Here is a 20,259-nt window from a genome sequence, read left to right on the forward strand (position 1 = left end):
TCCGCCGACTGGAGCAATAATCCGCATGCGCTGCGAGCCCGCCCTTTTCCGCCACCGCTCACGCCCGACCTGGCGTCGGTCTCCTAGCAACGACGCTAAACGGCTGAACCGCTCTTCTGCATGGACACGCACTACCCTCCCAGAGTTTTCGGCCAGCAAAACCCCTCCGCAACCCGCAAACTCCAGACCCTCCACTTCGGTTTACTTTTGTCTTCTACCCCACTTCAGTAATTTGCCTTGAATCAACCCCTTTCTCTTGTCCCCTAAGTCTCTGAGCTTCTCTCTCTTCATACCATCCCCCAGGCCTATCCAAACTCTGCTCTTCGTTCCAATCCCGCCCCAGGCCAGCAGCCTTTAGATCATGCCTGGAGGTGAGTAGGGAGATGGGATGGTAGGTAGAAGAGTTGGATAACAGTAGGGTCAGGCCTCTGAGAATAAAGGATTGTAACAATTGAACCTATCTTTTCACAGCTCAGCTTGCCCAGAGTCCAGAGAAAGGGGAAGTGTGCATTACTGAAGCCCTTATCACTAAGCGGAACTTGACCTTCCCTGAGGATGAGGATCTGTCAGAGAAGATGTGAGTGCAGGGAGAGATAAGGGTGCTGGAATATTGAAATCCCCAGGAATGACCAGTCCCTTAGCTAATCTCTGTCCCTCTCTTACTCCACACATTCAATCAGTGGTAATGCCCAATTGATTTCCTCTCCTTCAAAATCATTCTATTTCTTTTCCACCGTGTCCACTCAACTGCCTTAGATAAAGCTGTCACCACCTCAAACTCCTAATTAGTCTCCCATGACCCCAGTCCAGGCTCCCCCGACTGTTGCCAAAGTGATCCTTTCAAAGGAGAATTTCTGATCATGATATAATCTTCCAAAATAAAATCTAAACACCTTAGCATGAGTTGACCTCTGCTGCCCATTCAGCCTTATTTCTTGCCACTCTCCACAAGTGTGCAATTCCTCTAAGACCCCATGTTCTCACACCTCAGTGCCTTACTACTTAGAGTGGTTTGGTGCTGGGGAGAGGGGAGGGGGGCAGCCGCATTAACATCACCTGGGAGCTTGTTAGAAATGAAAAATCTCAGCCCCACCCCAGACCTACTGAATGAGAATCTGCATTTTTAACAAGACCCCCAGGGGATTTACGGGCACGTACAAGTTTGAGAAAGCACAGACTATTCCTTCTGTTTGAAATGCTTTCTCCTCACCCCCCCCCCCCTCTCACCTTCCTGGCTAATTCCTCCTCATATGTCACTTAGCCATCCACTCCTCCTTAAAAACCTTTCCTTCCCGCCCCCCCAGCTTCCCTGCTAAGAGACCACAGAAGTGTCACTCTGTTAACACCACCCCACTGACTGTTCTCCCAGGTTTCACACTATTGCTGAACTACAGACTGTACGTCTGGACCGGGAGGGAATTACCACTATTAAGAATCTAGAAGGCCTCCAGAACCTTCACAGCCTCTATCTGCAAGCGGTAACTTCTTGCCCCCGCTCCTTCCTCTCCACTTGCTTCCTAAGGACCAAGTCTGTCTAATCTGAAAGGAGCCAACCAGGTCATCTAGCCCAGTGGTCGGCAAACTGCGGCTCGCGAGCCACATGCGGCTCTTTGGCCCCTTGAGAGTGGCTCTTCCACAAAATACCACGGCCTGGGCGAGTCTATTTTGAAGAAGTGGCGTTAGAAGAAGTTTAAATTTAAAAAATTTGGCTCTCAAGAGAAATTTCAATCGTTGTACTGTTGATATTTGGCTCTGTTGACTAATGAGTTTGCCGACCACTGCTCTAGCCCATTCCCTGGTGTCCAGGCAGGCAGACCTTCATTGAAACCGTTCCCAGATGAACCAGTCTTCCTGAATGGAAAGACCAGTCCTCCCCAAAGAGATCGCGAGCGTGTTCTTGAATCTGTTTTTTTGTCAGACACTTCTCCTGGCCTGCTTCTTGGTGTCTACCCTAAATCTCTCAAGTTATATAGCTCAAGCTCTTTTTCTGTTTTGAAGAAGAGGAAGGAGCCACGAAGATTCTTCTGTGTCCTTCAGAAACTTGAAGGCTGTGGTGGTGGTGGTGGGGGGGTGACCTTCAGCCTCACCCACATTGAATATATCCAGCTCCCTGAACCTTTCCCCACAGAAACCATACAAATCAAAGTAATATATGTTCGTTGCTCTCTTCGTGTGTACAAGCCCCCACCAAGACCTTTTCCATTTCCCTGAGTCGCCTTGGTTTCCTTCTCTGATTTCCAGGTCACTCTTTGGTTGTGGGGTGAGCAGGGTATACATTAATCAATTTTAGCCAGCCCCAAATTTACACCCTGAACCGTCCACCTGGACAAAGCAAGTCATCCCAAGGTTGTGACAAACAGTTCAGTGACTGGGTCATCGTTCCCAGTTGCCAGATCTTTAGTTGCAAGAGTCGACATGGTCATGGGGTTTTGTCCCTTTAAAGGGTCCCTCGCCCAGCTGACCTCAGGTTGGTTCCCCACCTTGGTTTCTTCCTGCAGAATAAGATCCAGCGAATTGAGAACCTGGCCTGTGTCCCCTCCTTACGGTATGGAGTGCCAGGGCTCAGGTGGGGGTGGGGTGGGGAACAAAGAAGGGCGAGGATGAAGGGAGGAAACCTGGTAACATCCCCAAAGAACCGGTTCCGATCTCTCCAAGTCTGGCTTTTTGTCGGCCGAGGCCCCAGCAAGCCTCGCTCTGTTTCCCTCACCCCAAAAGGCCATGTGCCCCCACTTGCCGTCCGGCTGCCTAGCCTGGGGCCCGAGCACCTGATGCCCTCTTCCTCCCCTGCAGCTGTTCTGAAATTCAGCTTTCTCTGAACCCCTCCCTTCCCCTACAGCTTCCTGTCTCTGGCAGGAAACCGAATCCAGCAGGTGGAGAACCTCCGTGACCTCCCATACCTCCAGTTTCTGGACCTTTCGGAGAACTTGATAGCAAAACTGGAGCTGGGTAGGATGCCCTCACCCTGGCTCATGAAATACGTCCCGTGCGGGGCCCTCCCTCCTCCCTGCCCCCGTCTTCTTGTGCCTGCATTAACTGCACCCTCCAGGGGGTCGGGCTGTGCAGAGCGGAAGGTGGGTATGAGAACCTCATTCCCCCACTTTGGTTCGAGCAGATGAATTCCCCCAGAGCCTTCTCATCCTCAACCTGACTGGGAACAGCTGCACCAACCAGGATGGCTACAGGTGAGGAGGAATCGAAGATGGGAAGAAAGGGGTGATGGCTGAGCTCCTCTGCTAACTCCGCGTGGGCTCCCTCTCAGCCTGCAAATCTGGAGTCTGGTCCATGGTCCCTTTTCCTCCCCCACCCCAGCTCAAGTCGGCCCCTTTTTCCCTTTCACCCCCATAACTCCACAGAAACCAGCCCTTAGCAATTTGGGGACTCCCTGCTCCTGAGCCACCATCCTACCTGGTGTGGGTGCTGTTGCTCTGTGTGCCGTGTCCCAGGCTCCACACGCAGGGTGCCCTCCAGCGTAGCCTCTGCCTTCTGCCCTGCAGGGAGCTGGTGACAGGAGCCCTGCCCCTGCTCATGGACCTGGACAGACAGCCTGTGTCGGAGCGCTGGAACTCGGATGAGGAGGACAAAGCCTCGGATGAAGAGTTCCCAGAGCTGAGTGGCCCGTTCCGCGCAGAGCGAGGTGACACTGCTTCCCAAGGCTTGCAGCCTCCCCAGAGCTCACCCCTGACCTGGGGGCTCTGGGGAAGTAGCCCCAAGCCCAGCTCAGCATCTGGGCCAGAGGACAGTACAGCCAGGGCCAGGTGTCAGCCTGGGCACCCAGGTGACTCCCCACCCCCCTCCCAGCCTCAGGCTCCTCCCTGTTGGGAATGGCAGTTTGCTTAGATCAGCCAGAGGCCAGCTCCCTTAGCCTGGGGGCCTTCCTGCTGAGTCTGGGCTCCATCTGACACCCCGACACCCCGTCCTGACCCTCACAGGCTTCCTCAAGGAGCTGGAGCAGGACATGAGCAGGCACAAGGCGCACAGGCAGCAGGCAGCCCAGGCGGAGCACCTGCTGAGGCTGCAGACCCAGCCCGTCCTCACGGAGCTGCCCGGGAGGCCCACGGCTGGGGACCGCTCTGCTGCCGCTCCCCGGCAGGGGAAGGAGCCACCCCCCGAGGCTGCCTCCTTGCCACAAGCCGCCTCTGCCACCAAGAAGCTGTGCCCCCTGGTTACTAGGAGCCCCCAAAGCACTGTGCAGGCAAGGAAGGGGGTCAGAGCAGCTGCAGCCCCCAAGGCCTCCTTGGCTGGGGCCCCCAGCACAACCAAAACTGTGACCAGGAAAATCAAGAAGTGAAGTAGCGCCCTCGGCTGTCAGCGAAGCCACGGGAAGGAGGGCTGGGCAAGAACAAGAGCAGACCCCCTCCCAGAGCCCCCCGTGGCAGGAGCCGGTCCCAATAAAGTGTCTCCAGGCCCTGAACGTGTCCACGTCACTGGGGCGGCTCGAGGGAAGCAATCAGCAAAACACAGAAGAAATAAAACATATTTATTAAGACGAGGCTGAGCCAGCCACTCAGAACGAGGGGCGTGAAGGAACTGCCCTGATCCCACGCCCCCCGGGGTCCAGGCCCACCCCCAGGCCCACCCCCAGGCCCTGAGCCCCACGCCAGGCCAGGAGGAGCTGCGGAGCTCAGGCGTACGCCTGGCTCTCCCTCTCCACAAAGGCCTGGAAGAGGCCACCCAGTTCCTGGGAGGGTGGGGCCCCCGCCCCGGCCAGCAGCCCCCTCACAGCCTCCAGGCCTTCCTGCTCCAGATCCCGCTGCTTCTGGCGCAGCCGCTGCCCCTGGTCCTGCCGGGAGAGGCAGCGATGAGTCCCCAGCGCAGGCTTCCCTCCCATGAAGGGGGACATGTCTTTGGTCTCACGCAGCAGGAGGAAGGACAAAGGACCCGACATGCTCCTGGGGAGACCCCTCTCCCCAGCCTGGAGCCCCTCCACTCCCAAGCCCCCTCATATGCCCAGAACCCAGCTGGGCGTGGGAGCGATGAGTGGGCCCCCCAGGAGGCCCTGTTTCCTGGGGGTTACCTGCTCACTCTCCATCAGCCCCAGGGCCTCCTGGTGTCCGCGGTAGAGAGCGTGCCGGCGATCCACCTGAGTCTGGAAGCGGGGCACGGTCCGAACAGGGTCCTGTGCTCCAAAAGTGGGGGACAGCACCTGGGGGGCCTGGGCCGCCCCCGCCCCGAAGATGAAAGGTTTGAACACTGACCTGCTGGGGCACAGGTGGAGGGATGAGGGACTGTCACATCCCTCGTGGACCCTGCCCAGCACCCTCCGCGCCGGCCCCCAGCCTCGCCCTCGCACCTGGCAGGGTCTGGGGTGGCCGTGAGGAAGTGGACGCAGGGCTGCGCGGGGTCGCGGGGCAGGACGGACACCATGCTGGCCGTGGTGCGGAAGCCCCCGGAGTCCATGCAGATGCCCCTCTCCTTGTTCCTGAGGATGTCCATCATCGCCTCGGCCGTGATGCCCCCTGCCAAGCAGGACAGGGTGAGGGGTCCCCCGGGCAGAAGGGGTCCCCAAAGCTATGGGAGGGGGGAGAGGCTGGCAGCGCTGTGGCCCTCCTGGCCTTCACCCCTTCACCCCGTCACTCTCTGACCTTGCAGCTGCTGCAGCAGCTCGCGCCCGGCCCGGAAGCGGGCCTTGGCAGCCTCCATGCGCACCGGCTGCTGGGCCAGGGAGAAGACCTGGGCGAAGTCGAAGGTGCCCTGGCCCCCCCACCAGCCCTGGGCCTGGGCGTGGGCCCGAAGGGCCGGGTGTTCAGCTGAGATGTCCGTGCCAATGCTCAGCTGGTTGGAGATGTTGCGGGCGCCCTCTGTGGAGGAGAAGGGGGGTGGCTCTTCATTACTGAGCACCTATTCTGGGCCAGGCGCTTGGCTACATGCTGAGAACACAATGGTGAAGAGGGAGACAGAGAACAATCACAGAAATAAATGTCAGTTTGCCATCTGTGGTGCGTGTGATGAAGAGGCACCTGCTTGCATATAACGGGGAAACCGGACCATCAGGGAGTCCAGGAAGGCTTCTCGGAGGAAGCAGCAGACTGGAGCACAAGAGGACTTAACCATGTGAAGGGGGAGGATATGTTCCCCCACGGGGCTCATTTTCCATCTCTCCGTATGGCTCCACCACCCGAGAGGTTTGCATCTGGATTGGCTCTTCCCTGCAGCCACCATCTTTCCCATCCCCTCCCAAGGCTGGCCAAAGGCAGGCCCCAGCACCGGCCCCTCACCCTGGATCCTCTGTGCGGCCCACAGCCGCCCCGCCGTCTCCAGCACCCAGGCCTCGGTTCTGTCAGCCAGCAGGAAGGTGTTGTGGTAGCAGAATGGCGTGGGGTCCTCCCGGCAGCTGCCCCCCTGCCCGTGGCGCTCCAGCAGGCCTGTGATCACATGCACGGCCTCCTGGGCTGAGCTGCTGCGTTCTAAAGCCAGCCTGGCACACAAAGAGGCCCAGGGCACAGAGGGGTGAGGGTGGCGGAAGCTCCGGGGCACAGGGGGGTGAGGGTGGCGGAAGCTCCGGGGCACAGAAGAGGCCCAGGAAGGGTTGGTGTCGGGCCCGAGTCCCATAGAAAACCTGCCGACATTGCAGTGATGCCAGTGGTCGTCAGGCTGGCTCTGAGGGTGCCATGCGAAGGCCCAAAACAGCCTCAGAGAAGTGCCCTGACCCCACCACCTCTTCCATCAGAGCTGCTCCGCTTTCATTGGTTTGATCAATCGGACTCTCCATGAGATTTCATTTGAAAAACATTTCGCCTCTATTGATTCTGGGCCAGGAGAGGCCCAGAGGTGGCCGCCTGGGAGAGCTTCCAACCAGATTGTGGGGCTGAGGCCGGGAGAGGAGGGGCAGGGCGGCCTCCTGGGGTGACACCAAGGCAAGGCGCAGAAAGGAAGAGGCCCTGTGTGGACCAGGCTTAGAGGAAGGGGGGGAGGCCTGGGCCAGTACTCGGTCCCCAGACTTCTGGTGTGTTGAGGGGGTCAGGGAGGGCAGGGGCCGCACCTGAGTAGATCCATGCCCAGCAGGGCTTCCCCCTCCCCAACTGGCTCCTTGGTCCACACGGCCTCGTTGCCAATGCAGACGCCATGCTCGTTGGCGCCCATCTCCGCCCCCCATAGCCAAGAAGGGCGGCTTAGGATCACAGCATGAGTCTTCGCCACCTGTTCCACCTCAATGTAGGTGCACTGCAGGCAGGGGGGTGGGGGGAGAGGGAGAGTCCGCTCAGAAAGGGGAAGGTTCCCACCAAGTGCTGGCGCCCTGCCAGTCACCTTCCACAGCCCTCAGAGGAAGGCCTTAGCATTCCCACTTTACAGATGAGGAAACTGAGGACGACAGAGGTTAAATAACAGGCTAAGTCCAGGCTGGCAGATGTGAAGCTCATGCTCTTCCACATCTGGAGGCCTCCCAGGTGTGGGGAGCAGAGAGGAGAAAGGTCTTAGAAGAATGCCTGCGTCTGCCACCACCCGGCACCCCACGAGGCCTAACCCACCTGGAGCCAGCTGCCAGGGGCATGAGTGCCGGCGGGCACAAACACCACCTCCTGCACCTCATCCTGGGGACGGTCTGAGTTCTTGGCAAAGATCACAGCTGGGATGGCCGAGGCCGGGGGCACCGAGACAAAGCAGTCACAGGAACATGGGGTGTCAGGGCTCCACGATGCCATCTGGGGAGAGGTGGAGATGAGGGTGTCCCTCTCCACTATCCTAGTCTGGAATCAGTGCTAAGGAGCCTCTCTCCCAACACGTGAAAACAGACACTCAGGGAAGGCAGTGCAGGCGGGTTCTGGACGCCCCGCACCCCACGCACACTCCATGACTCCATGTGCAATGTGACACGGAGGCACCCACTCTCTCCCCACGCTCCAGGCTCAGGAATCAGCAGGCCAGCGCAGACTGCGCGCTCCTAGGGCCCTGCCCTTCTGAGAGTCCTGGCCCATCTCCCTTGTTACCCTGAGCCTCTCCAAGTGTCCCACACCCCTCTTCTGTCCACCCCTTCTGGCTTCCCAGTAATGTATGCTTCTCACCCTCTCTCCCTGCTAGATCCCCAGCTCAGTTCCGGGAGCCAGTGCCTCCATTTAGGGTCAGGTCTGCCCGTTGGACCCAGGTTCCCAGGTGACCTGGAAGGCCTTGCCCCCGGGGGCGGAGCTGGAACCGAACACCTGCAGTTCCTCTATCTGCCACCAGGATGCGCGCTAGCACCATTCTTGGAGAAGAGCGGCCTCCCTAGTCTTCCTTGGCTGCCTGCCCTTCCCCGGGCGCAGCTTTCAAGCAGGAAAAGGCTGAGAATCAGCGCGCAACGCCAATACGGTCACCGTGGGGAGCAGGAGCTGGGAGTGGAAAGGAGCCACGTGAAAAGAGAGGAAAGAAAAGTCGGGCTGGTTTATTAGAAAGCTGGGACTGCTGGGGCATCTGGAAATAAAGAACTTGTGCCCTGGTTTGCATTCCAAAGGCACGACCCCAGGCTGGTGCCCCACCCACCTCCCCAGTAAGATATATAAGAATGGTCAGTCCCTGGCTGATGTGGCTCAGTTGGTTGAGCTTTGTCCCATGCACCAAGAAGTCACTGATTCAATTTCTGGCCAGGGCACATGCCCAGGTTGTGGGCTCCATCCCTGGTGGGGGACATGAAGGAGCCAGCTGATCTCCCTTTCTCTCTCTGAAAAAAAAAATGTTTTTAAAAAGAAGGAAAAAAAGTATATTTTATTTTTAAAATATATTTTTATTGATTTCAGAGAGGAAGGGAGAGGGAGAGAGAGAGAGAAACATCAATGATGAGAGAGAATCATTGATCAGCTGCCTCCTACCGGGGATCGAGTCCGCAACCCGGGCATCAAACCGTGACCTCCTGGTTCACAGGTCAAGACTCAAGCACTGAGACATGCCGGCTGGGCCAAAAGGTATTTAAAAAAAAAAAAAATGGCTAGGCCAGGAGATGTAAGGGAACACATAAATTAATGCCTTTTTGAAGGGCACCTATACATAAAACCCATCCAACCCCCCAAAGAGTGATTCGCCCCCCCCCCCCCCCCCAGTGCTTTGAAAGAAAATTTGGAAATTTCTGCTCCAAAGATATGGTGTCTTTACACACAGGGAAGCTGAAACCCGGGGTCTCAAGTGTTCTGCTTCCTGGGTCATTTTCCTCTGTAAGCGATCTCCATCATGTCCAGCATTTAAGCGAATGCATCTCACCCCTTTTTGCTCTGTGAAGTCCTTCAGGAATGGGGGAGACACTACAGACTATCTATTTCCCCCACATCCATCAGCCACACAATCAGGGCTGTTGCTATATCAGGTCACTCCTAGAGTGGGAATGAAGGCAGAGGCTGAGGCTTTGCCTGGAGGCAGGCTGTAGGCGGGTGTGCTTGGCCGTGGCTGGAGGAGACCTGGCAGATAAGGCTGTTGGGGGCCTGAAACCTGAGATGTTTCCTAAATGCCTTCAGGTATCCTAGGAAGATGCTGTCTCCGGGGAGATAAGCTGCACTTTCAGGAAGGGACTGCCACTTGAACAGAAGAATGACCCAGAAGCTGGTCTGGAGTAGGGAGGAGCATTACCTGGAACTCTGCAGACTGGCATCTGAGCTTGCTTTTGTGGGGTCTCTTTGGGCAGGTCACTTACCCTGCAACGGCCTCCGTGGTTCTCAACCACAGGTGGGCTGAGGGAGGGTTAATTTTTTCACTTTTAAAAAATGTATTTTTATTGATTTCAGAGAGGAGGGGAGAGGGAGAGAGAGAAACATCAGTGATGAGAAGGAATCACTGATTGGCTGCCTCCCGCACACCCCCCCACTAGGGATCGAACCCACAACCTGGGCATGTACCCCTGACTGGAATCGAATCCGGGACCCTTCAGTCCGTAAAGCCAACACTCTATCCACTGAGCCAAACCGGCTAGGGCAATTTTTTCATTTTTATGTATTGATTGATATTAGAGAGAGGAAGGGGGAGAGAGAAACATTGATTTGTTGTTCCATTTTATTCATTCATTCATTGGTTGACTTTTGTTTGTGTCCTAATGGGGGATTGAACCTGCAACCTTGTTGTATCGGGACGACACTCCAACCAACTGAGCTACCCAGCCAGGGTGGCTATTTTTCAGCCACACAACTCCCACTGCACAACACAGTACTTAAATTCTCCGCTTTCAGAGTGTCAGCAGACTGCCAGCATCAGCATCATCTGAAAGCTTGTGAAAAGTGTAGAATCTTGGGCCCCACCTCAGACCTACTGAATCAGAAGCTGCATGTTCACCAGACTTCAGGTATGAAGTTTGAGACGTGCTGCTCTAATACAGCCCCAAGGGGCATACCTGGGTGGGGTTTGGGGGAGGGAATCTCGGTATCTTGAAAAACTCCATGGGTGATCCGAATAGTCAGTCTACTGATTGGGAACAACAGGACGGTTTAGTTCCTGAGATTCTTTTCAAACCTACACTGCTAGGACAGGACGCTGAGCAGTCCGGTTCACTGGGCTGATGTGGAGGTGAAGGCTGCTTTGGGTGCAGCGTCAGGGAGGGGTGGTAAGGTTGCCATTGCAGGGCATTCCAGAAACAAACATCAAGGGGGCCGTGGGCTAACAGGAGCACCAAAGCGGCCAGCAAGAAAGCTGGTTCACCGTCTGCACTTCCCCGGCTTCCCGCTAGGGGGCGGGAACAGGCAGGAGGAGAGGCGGAGTCGGCTGCAGCACAGCCCCAGGCGGCAGTTCCCAGGCTGCCCGCTCCTGTCACTTTCCATTCCAGATTTCACTCACCCACCTCGGAATTCTACTCCCACGTCCTAGGAGAGGAGATGGCGGCTCCGAGAAGTCGCCCAAAGGGTCAGTCCAGATGTTCTGATTTCCCTCCCTCCCAGCTCCTCCGGGATCGTCCTGCCAGGGGCTCCTGACCTGAGGGGTCAGAGGTGGCCAGCCTTGGGCTCCATCAGGGGGGCCAGGCCAGCCAGGCAGCATTGCTGTGAAGGCAAACGAGCCGAGGGAGCGTCAGAGCCCCACCAAAGGCCCCCGCTAAGAATGCAGGTCAGCGGGAGGAGCTGTGCGGAGAGGAGGGGCAGCCGGCCCTGCCCAGACAGGCCCAGCCGGCCCCACAGCTGCCCTCTGTCCCTGGGGACAGCGCTGGGGGGACAGGAGAGGACTCGCCAGGTTTCTGGGGTCTAAATCCCCCAGAACCAGGAGAACAAAAGAGCACCCCAAGAAGTGGGGTGGGCATGAGGTCACAGGAAAACAGACATCTAACGCAGGAGCAGATGGAAACAAACTTTTGCCTCCCCCGCCCCACACACACACCAGTGTGGTTTCCGGTCTGACCCCCAAATCATTCTGGTGTCCCACCCCCAAGGTGGATTTTGTGAGCCCAGACCCAAACCTGTGATGGGTACCAGATCTGGTTCGGAAAAACTGGATTAGGGTTAGAGTGGGGGAAATAGAAATCCCACTAGATAAAAAAAAAAGAACAATTTTGGCCAAAAAAAAAAAAAAAAGTAGAATGGGAAAGTGAAAAAACACAATAATCTGCCCAGCCGGCGTGGCTCAGTGGTTGAGTGTCAGCCTATGAACTAGGAGGTCATGGTTCAATCCCCATTCAGGGCACAGGCCCAGGTTGAGGGCTGGATCCTCAGTGTGGGGTGTGCAGGAGGCAGCCGATCAGTGATTCTTTCTCATCATTGATGTTTCGTTCTCTCTCCCTCTCCCTCTTCCTTCCTCTCTGAAATCAATAAAATATATATATATATATATTTTTTAAACAATAACCTATCTGCCCCCTTGGAGCCCAAAACTGATCCTTCATCCACCTTCCTGGCTTTGGGGCTCTGGAGTTGAGGTTTTATACTCATTTGACATTAATTAGGCACCACCTACATACCAGGCACTGGGCAGCCTGGGAAAGTGTGCACAGATGGGCAGTTCTGCATATGCGAAGGCGCCCCATGGGTCCGCGAGGGCGCCTTTGTGCACAGCCCGGTTGTGTAACTGGCAGGTCTCTATCTGGGAGTTGCAGCAGCCTTTCCCTCATGCCTTCCAGCTGGGCGGCAGCCCATCAGATATCTTGGCTGCCTTTCATCGCCTTGTTCCCGATAGGGATCATCCTGGGTGAAGAAATCGCTGTCAGTCACCCCCACCTCACTCACAGCCAGAAGGACCGACTGACACACACACCCCCATGTGGGGTGAGGGTGCCAAGAGGCTGGCTATCTCTGGGAAGGCAGGGAACCTGCAGCGTTCTTGGCAGGGGAGGGGACAGAGGGGGCTTGTATGTGGAGGAGGAAGGAAATATCTAGAACTTCCTCATCTGCACAGGTTACACCAGGGAGGGACAGTCAGCAGAGCTCTCAACCCAGAGGGAGCTCCTCCCCCCGTTCCGAACCAGCCACCTCCAGGGCAGGATCGGACCCTTCAATCAGCTCAGCTCTGCCCCAAACAAAGGGAGAGAGGCGAGGCTGCTCAGGGCTGCGAGATCAAAGGGAAGTGTCCACCCCGCCCTGCAGCAGCCTGGTCCTCACTGCTGAGGGACACCGAGTTAAAGAGGAAACTGGGGATAGAAGACAAATGAAGCAACGATGTGGTTGATGACTTTATTATGGCATAAAAAACACAGGCTGTTTCTTCCTCTCCTCCCTCCCCCCCAACAAAGTGGGTTCACAGCAGTTAAAGAAAAAAATCCTACATTTCTCCTCTAGGGGGCTGCCTAGAAGGGGCAGACAGAAGCTTAACCAAGGCCCTCACCGGACACCTTAGAGCTGGGGGCCTCCACAAGGGGAATAGCCATGTCTCCCCCCCCCCACACCCCCACCCCGCCACCAACACTCATTCCGGGAGTTCCCCTTAGAATGGTCACTGGGAAAAGCTGTCTTGGTAGCACAGGGAGGTGGCGGCTGGTTTCGATGGGTGGAGGAGAAAGGCATCTCACACCCACGGTGCCCTCCCTTTCTCCCCCTCTCTCCTCCTGGCCAGGCAACCTGCAGGCACTGCCAACTCGCTCCTGCCCTCAACCCTCGCAGCAAGGAAACCTCTGGCTGGGTTAGCAGGAGGTCAGGATAAGAGGGAACAGAAAGAAAGAACATTATTTCTTAAACTACCCCAGGCCCATGAGTTCCTCTGGGAGAGTCACCCTATCCCTGGTAAGCACTCCCTTCTACACATACACAGATTCCCACCCAGATCCCAGCCCCATTTCCCATTGAGCTCCTTGGACTGGGCTCCAGCATCCCCGAAGGAGGAAGAGACACTGTGGGCCTAAAACCCAGGACCTTGGACGGGGTGAACAAGGTAGGGTCTCCCTGGCTGGAGACCACAGGCTCAGTAGAGAAACACACACACACACACACACACACTCACACAATATGCACAAACACATGCCCTAATATTAAATAAAATACCCTTTGCTTATAACTTAAAAATCAATACACAACTAATCCTCAAAAAAGGCTTTGCATGGGAAGAGGGGAGGTCAGGGGGAACCTTACAGCCTCCACATCAAGCCTTGGAAAGTCCGCTCGCTCCACACTCTTCCCTCACCGGCTCCCTCCCCTTGCCTCTGCTGGACTTCTCCCTCCCTTCTTCCCCGCTCCGAGATCACAACCAGAAGGTATTTCTAGCATCTAAAGAAGGAAATGGGGACAGCTTCCTAGACATCACCTCAGAAGGCAGCCCCCTTCCCGTGGGAGAGCCACTCCTTCCTATGGAAAGGGACGGGGCCTCCCAACACACACCCTACAGGAGGGGGCAGGGGAAGGGGAGGGGGCAGGGGAAGGGGAGGGGGCAGGGGAAGGGGAGGGGGCAGGAGGTGGCCAGGCAGACAGAGCCCTCCACTCCGGAAGTCCTCTGCTGGGGCACCCCCACCTAACCCCAACAAGCCGGGGTAACCCTGTCTGTCCCTTCCATCCCCATGGGGAAAGGCAGATGATGGGGAACCTAGGATGAGGAACTACATTAATTCTAGAGCGGGGGCTTCTGGCTGCCTTGAAAGCTCACATGGGGTGGGGCTGAGGGATGGGGAATGTGGACCACTGAACTTTATTTTTCATCAAGACCAAGAGTTAAGGGCCGAATCCGAGCTTGAAACGGAAGGGGTTTCTTTCTTCCATTCCCCCATTAGATTGCTTTCTCTCACCTTAGAAGGGGACGTCCTTGCCCATGCCCCACATCTATCTAGCTCTCTCCTCCACCCCACAGTTAGGGCTGGGAAGCTGTCCCGATTCTGGCCCTCTCCCACCTTCCTTCATGGCTCCATCAGGCTGGGTCTGGAAGGGTTAACAGGGAGGCGCATCAAAGGAGTTATTTTTACAGCAACAACCTCCTAGGCTAAGAGAGACCCCTCCCTGAAGGGGACCCTCGGCCTCCCCTACCCCATCTCAGCTCTCCCTCCGGAAACCCCAGGGAAAGAACTAGGAGGGGATGAAAGGGACCAGGCCACAGGGCGGATCCGGAGGCGCTTTTATGTCCTGGTTCCCAGGCGCTAAGGACGCGTCCAGACAGGTCCCCCCAGCGCAGGGGCGGCCCCACTCCTCTATGTTCCCGGGATGCACGTCTTCTCCGGCGGCGGGTCCCCTCCGCCTTCCAGCCGCGGTGGGGACACCTCTCCGCATCCCTCCAGCTGGGGGACGTGAGTGAAACAGTTTGGAAACCGAGAATAGAGGGGCACACGCAGCTCCCCCCCACACACACACCCGGCCAGCCAAACAGGCAAACGCGTCCTGTCCAGCCACAGAGACTAAAACACCCCTAGTGTCCCCTCTCCCCGACCCCACACCTCTTTTCACTCCTCTCAATAAATAACCACCTTCTCCTCTCACTCAAGCCGCCCCCAGGGACGTCAGGCCAGGGGGCTCTCTTCTGATGCCCCAGGGGAGACCGGCGGGGAGGCGGTAGGAGGAGCTCAGTTGGAGGGAGCTACGCCGCCCTCCGCCTCCCGCTTGCCTTTGCCCCCGGGGGGCTCCACCGCGCCGCCGGCCTTGCCCTCGCCCGTGGCCGCCCCTGCAGCCTCCTCCTTGGCGCCCTCGTGGGTTTTCATGTGTTTGGCCAGGTGGTCACTGCGCATGAAGACGCGGCTGCAGACGGCACAGGGGAACTTCTTGGTGCCCGTGTGGGTCTGGAGGTGGCGCTGCAGCTCGTCGGAGCGCGTGAAGCGCTTGCCGCAGAACAGCCAGTTGCACACGAAGGGCCGGTCGCCGCTGTGCCAGCGCAGGTGCGCCTTCAGGTGCGACGTCTTGGCGTAGGCTTTGCCGCAGCCGGGGATGTGGCAATTGTGCAAATGCTTCTTCTTGCCCCCGTCGGGCCCGCACGGAGCCCCCAGTCGCTCCGCCTCCAGGCAGTTGGGGCAGCGGCACACGGTCTGACCTGAGCTGCGGGGCACGGACCGCCGGGAGCCTTTGGGCCGCGTCGCCCCGTCTAGACCGGAATCCAGCCCCTGGGACTCCGGGGCCACCGCTTCCAAGGCCTTTGCCCCGTCGGGAGGCCCCAGGAGGTGCTGCCCTCCGGCGGCTGGGAGGAGGTGGTGTGGGTGTGGGTGAGGCGGCGGGGCACAGAGCTGATGGTCTCCAACGTAGCCCCCCAGGCCAGCCTGCAGCGCCCCCGGGTGGCCAGGTGAGGTCAGCGCGCCCTGCGTGTGGGGGAGGTCCATCCAGGTGGTCCCCGGATGAAGGTCCCACCAGGAGCCATCCTCAGTGCCCGGGTGAGTGGGCCGGAACCACGATTCGTAATGGTGTGACATGTCTGGCTGCAGGAGCTTGGAAAAGGGTCCCGGGGCCAAGGGATTGTCGCTTTCCAGGTCCTCACAGGTTACGCGAGAGGAGGCCCCCGGGAGCTCATAGCCCTGCGAGAAGTCCACCTCGGGGCCCAGCGGGAGGCTCTGCAGCTCTCCAGGCTGCAGCGGGGAGGGGTAGTCCCCCGCCTCCGGGCTCGTGTGGCCCTGGTATGTTTGGAGAGGCTGCAGGTCGAGGCGCGGAGGGGAGGCGTGAGGCGCGTCCGTGTGCTGGCTGCCCAGAGAGCCGCAGACAGCGGTTAGCATTGCCGGGATGCGGGATGCGGTGGGGGACAGGGACCGTCAGGGGCACCTCAGGTGAGACCTAAAGGAGGCAAAGAAGAGGTGAAGTGAGCAAAATCACCAGCTCACCTTCAATCCCAGCCTAGTCCCCTCCCTGCGAAGTGCCCCTCCCTCTCCACGCCCCCAGGTGAAAAGAGAAACGCCACCTCTGGTTGGGGGATTCAAGATCAGTTCAGAGAATATGAGAGAACTGCGGAAGACTTGAGGAGGTGAAGGTCTCGGCCAAGGGCAGAGGATGATGGAAGTCTACTTCCCCTAGGTTATCTCTCCTAGAGGACCCAGCTTATCCCGGAGTTGGGCTGGTCCCAGGCTGGTAGGGAGGATCCTCCTACCCCAGCTGCCCAGGCCCGCGCAGGGCAGTGGCCTTTTCCCCTGCAGACCTGCTGCCAGCCCAAGCGGAGGATCTTCTACCAGGGGTGGGCAAACTTTTTGACTCGAGGGCCACAATGGGTTCTTAAACTGGACCAGAGGGCCGGAACTAAAGCATGGATGGAGTGTTTGTGTGAACTAATATAAATTCAAAGTAAAGGAGCGGAGGGGAGAGCAAGAGAACCGGATAGAACAGCTGGATCCGGCCCTCGGGCCGTAGTTTGCCCACGGCTGTTCTAGACCCATCGCAGCTTTCCCACTTTAACTCAGGGTACAGCTGGGGAGAGGGAGGTGGCCTGTTTCTGAAACTCGAAGCTTGAGGTTATCTGACTTCCCAAAGCCCAAAGCAGATTCTGGGATTTTGGGGGAAAAAAACACGAATTCCATCTCCTGGCCCTCACCCTTCCTCCAGGCGAGGACTTCACCTCCCTGGGGTTCAGCGCAGGGCCAGTTTCTGGGGGCCCTCTTGCCACCAGAGAAAGTTAAGCTCCCTCCCCGGTCCCGACCCGCATTGCTGCCAGGCAGCTCTCTGGCTGTACCCATGCCCTCCTCCAGTGGAGGGGGGACCCAGATGTGAAGCCGGCAGGAGGAGTTGGCTTCCCCAGAGAAGCGGGTCAGGAAGAGAAGAGTTTACCATCAAGCTCACGAAGGTAAAACTGACACTCCTGCCCTAGCCATTTGGCTCAGTGGATAGAGCATCGGCCTGTGAACTGCTGGGTCCCGGGTTCGATTCCAGTCAAGGGCACATGCCCCAGTTGCAGGCTCCATTCCCAGTAGGGGGCGAGCAGGAGGCAGCGGGTCAATGATTCTCTCTCATCATTGAAGTTTCTATCTCTCTCCCTATCCCTTCTGCTCTGAAATCAATAACTATATATATATATATAGCAGCTATTTAAAAAACAACAAGAAAAAAGGGAAATACTAAAAAAGAAAAGAAAAAAAATAATAAAAAAAACAAAAACAAAAAAACCGAAACTCCTTAAGGGATGCAGGGGCAGAGTGGGGGAAAGCAGAGGGCAACAGAAAAGCCAGAATCACAGAAATTAAGAGAAAGAATTGTCCAAAGAGGTTTTTCATAAAGGGGCGTATTCTAGGCATGGATCATTTTTAATTTTATTTATTTTTTAAAGAATATAACTAGTAAGTTCTTCAAATAACTAAGAGGCTAATTTAATCATTTTTAAAAATTAACTTCAAAGGAAGACAGAGAGAGAGAGAGGGAAACATTGATCGGCTGCCTCCTGCACGGCCCTGACTGGGAATCAAACCTGGTGTATGGGATGGTGCTCCAACCAACTGAGCCACTCCGGCCAAGGCGAGGCATGGATCATTTTTAGGAGCCCCACGGATAATTCTAATGTGCAGCCAAATGTCGAGAACTACCGCTCAGACTAACACTCTCATTTTTAAAAAAGAGGAAACGGAGGCAGTATTTGGAGAAGTGACTTGAACAAAGACATTCATTTATTCATTCAATCAACAAGTATGGCCCTAGCCAGTTTGGCTAAGTGGATAGAGCGTCAACCTGTGGATTGAAGGGTCCCAGGTTTGATTCCGGTCAAGGGCATGTACCTCGGTTGCAGGCTCAATTCCCAGCCCTGGTCAGTGGGGGGAAGCGGGAGGCAACCAATCCATGTGTCTCTCTCACATCAATGTTTCTCTCTCGGTCTCTCCCTCTCCCTAACATTCTCTCTCTAAAAAAAAAAAAAAAAAATCAATGGAAAAATATCCTCTGGTGCGGACTGAAACACACAAAAACACACACACAAAGTATGTACTGTATGTATCTCTGTGAACCTCCACTTTCCCTGAGCCATTGGGAATCTGAAGACCTGCACCCCTTTCTTGACCATCCATCTGTGATTTGGAGGTCCCCCTCTTCTCACCATCTCTCTAAGGCTTGGGAGACCCAGGTGTGGGGTTCGTATCTGATTGGCAGAGGAGGTGCTTTGGTTTAGGGCCGGGACTTTCCACAGTGGGGCTCAGCTGACCCTGCTGCCTTCTGCCTCTGGGAGCAGGGAGGTGGCCGCAGGAGTCTGGCAGAGGGAGAAAGAGGGGGGCTGGGGCGCCTACTCAGGCTCCTGCTGCCTCACCACAAGAAAGGAACAGGGCGAAGCTGCAGGAGTGGAGCCTCAGGCCCAGGCGGGGCAGCCCAGGAGGGGCTGGGCGGGAGCGGTGAGGCCGGGGACCCTAACAGCTTTGGGCGCCTGGGAACGGCCCCAAAGGCTAGGGGGTGGGGAGGCTAACGACCCAGGCTGCACAGAGTGGCCCCTCCCGATCCAGGGCAGGGAGCCCAAGCCTGGGATGCACGGCCTGCCAGCAAGGTTTCGGGGTGGGAGACCGCAGGACGCACACTCCCGGCTTCGCGGTCCCCAACGCGGGAAGGCGGCTAGAGACACCCGATCCCCTCTTCCCCCGCTGCCTCTCCGGATCCCCGGCGCTCAGGTGGTCGGTCGGACTTCCGTACTCCCAGTCCTTAAGGTTCAAGTCCGCCGGTTGTCCCAGTCGCTCCAGTTTCCCCAGTTTCCAGTCTCCTCGGTCCCTCCAGTCTCTCCCGTCCGCCCAGTTTTCTCTCCGCTGGGGCTGTAAGCCCCTCGGAGTCTGCTCCCCCAAGGCCATGGGAGGCTGGGGCGCGTCCCGGGCGCGTCTTTCCGAGAGGACCCCGGGAGCGCTCACCCCTCGCCGCCCCGACCCGGGCTCCTACCTTGAGGCTGCGCTCGGACTCCGGGCACGGCTAGCTGACGTGCTACCGACGGGCGCTCCAGGGCCCTGTGCGCTGGCAGGCTCTCCAGCGGCGAGGGGCAGCGGCCAAGGGCGAGTGGGGGCCGCGACCCAACCCGGCGGAGGAGGGGCGGAGGGCGGGCGGGAGCCAGCTAGCGAGCGAGCGAGCGAGGCCAGCTCCGCCCGTGACTCACCCGCGCGCTCTGCCTTCATCCCGGGCTCAGCGCTCCTTTTTCCCCGAAATCGCAGCCCCGCCCACCTCACCTGCGGCCGCCTTAACCCTTGCGGGCTCGGCGGGACGGGAGGCTCGGCTGGGCCGGGCCCGCGAGGAGGGGGCGGGAAGGGAATGGGGGCGGGATCGCTATCTAGGTCGCCTCCCGCCACCTCCCTGGCTCCTCCTCACCCCTCCAGGTCTCGGGCGGGGGGCCCGGGCGGAGTGTTTCCCAGGTTCCAAGACCCGCCCCACCGGGAAGAAAGCTGCCCTGGAGCTGGTTTGGTAGGGCTGCGGACGCCGGACTCACTCCGACCCTGGGGGGAATGAAAGAGGGGGCGGGCCCTGGGGTGATACTGAGCCACCTTAGGGCGCCCTTGGCCTCGACGGCCCTCGGCCCACGAGCGCTGCCTCGGAACTGAGAGGAGAGAAGGAAGCAGGACTGAGCGCCTAGTAGGTCTCCGCTCTACTCCCAGCCCCAGGCCGTGAGAACTTTATCTGCTGCCCTCCTTCCCTGTCCCCCTCCCCCTTACCCCCTCCCCCCGCCTCTCTCCACCACCACCTCCCTCCCCCGTCCTTGGCTCTCGCTCGAGTTCCAGTTCTCCCTCTCCGGCCCCTCGCCTTTTTAGGGTGACCGCCTCCTCTTCTTTCCCATCACCCCCCCCCCCCCCCCCCCCCGCTGGCCCATCTCTGCCTGCCCCACTCATCTCCCAGGCCCCTGGCCTTTCATTCTCCATCTTCCCCTTAGGCAGCAACCTCGGCGCCGACTCAATCCCCCCTCACATTGCCCCACAGCCGGAGCAGGCGCCCGAATGGAGGGACCCCTTGCCACCACTCCTTCCCGATCCTCACCCAAGTGTCGGAAACCCGAGGTTCTTAACTTTGGGGAAGGGTCTAGGGTTCCTTTGATAAAAACGCATGCACGTTCTAGTACTCGATGCAGCTTTCT

General features: G+C 57.8%; 3 protein-coding genes across 4 annotated transcripts; 1 reads left to right on the forward strand and 2 right to left on the reverse strand.

Annotated features, from left to right (window-relative positions):
• The first annotated feature begins 3 nt into the window (after positions 1-3).
• LRRC46 (leucine rich repeat containing 46) lies at positions 4-4,409 on the forward strand. The gene is made up of 8 exons (XM_080679097.1): positions 4-371; positions 472-577; positions 1,370-1,478; positions 2,499-2,545; positions 2,837-2,946; positions 3,113-3,182; positions 3,495-3,634; positions 3,930-4,409. The coding sequence occupies exons 1-8, from the start codon at positions 362-364 to the stop codon at positions 4,286-4,288; spliced, it is 951 nt and encodes a 316-aa protein (XP_080535223.1). The 5' UTR covers positions 4-361; the 3' UTR covers positions 4,289-4,409.
• A 47-nt stretch (positions 4,410-4,456) lies between these two features.
• Positions 4,457-8,110, reverse strand: SCRN2 (secernin 2). 2 transcript variants are annotated; one of them, XM_080682511.1, is made up of 8 exons: positions 8,001-8,110; positions 7,467-7,640; positions 6,980-7,161; positions 6,216-6,274; positions 5,583-5,798; positions 5,291-5,456; positions 5,015-5,195; positions 4,457-4,780 (listed from the first exon to the last, which is right to left on the reverse strand). In XM_080682511.1, the coding sequence occupies exons 2-8, from the start codon at positions 7,638-7,640 to the stop codon at positions 4,622-4,624; spliced, it is 1,137 nt and encodes a 378-aa protein (XP_080538637.1). In that variant the 5' UTR covers positions 8,001-8,110; the 3' UTR covers positions 4,457-4,621. The 2 variants fall into 2 exon arrangements, with proteins under 2 accessions (XP_080538637.1, XP_080538636.1); XM_080682510.1 differs by having other exon boundaries at positions 6,216-6,415; positions 8,001-8,107.
• Positions 8,111-14,796: 6,686 nt separating this feature from the next.
• SP6 (Sp6 transcription factor) lies at positions 14,797-19,167 on the reverse strand. The gene is made up of 2 exons (XM_080680203.1): positions 19,083-19,167; positions 14,797-16,031 (listed from the first exon to the last, which is right to left on the reverse strand). Exon 2 carries the CDS (start codon positions 15,971-15,973, stop codon positions 14,843-14,845), a length of 1,131 nt encoding a protein of 376 aa, XP_080536329.1. The 5' UTR covers positions 15,974-16,031; positions 19,083-19,167; the 3' UTR covers positions 14,797-14,842.
• Positions 19,168-20,259: the final 1,092 nt, after the last annotated feature.

The sequence above is a fragment of the Plecotus auritus genome (genome assembly GCF_963455305.1).
Source record: "Plecotus auritus genome assembly, chromosome: 7".
NCBI classification, from domain to species: Eukaryota; Metazoa; Chordata; class Mammalia; order Chiroptera; family Vespertilionidae; genus Plecotus; species Plecotus auritus.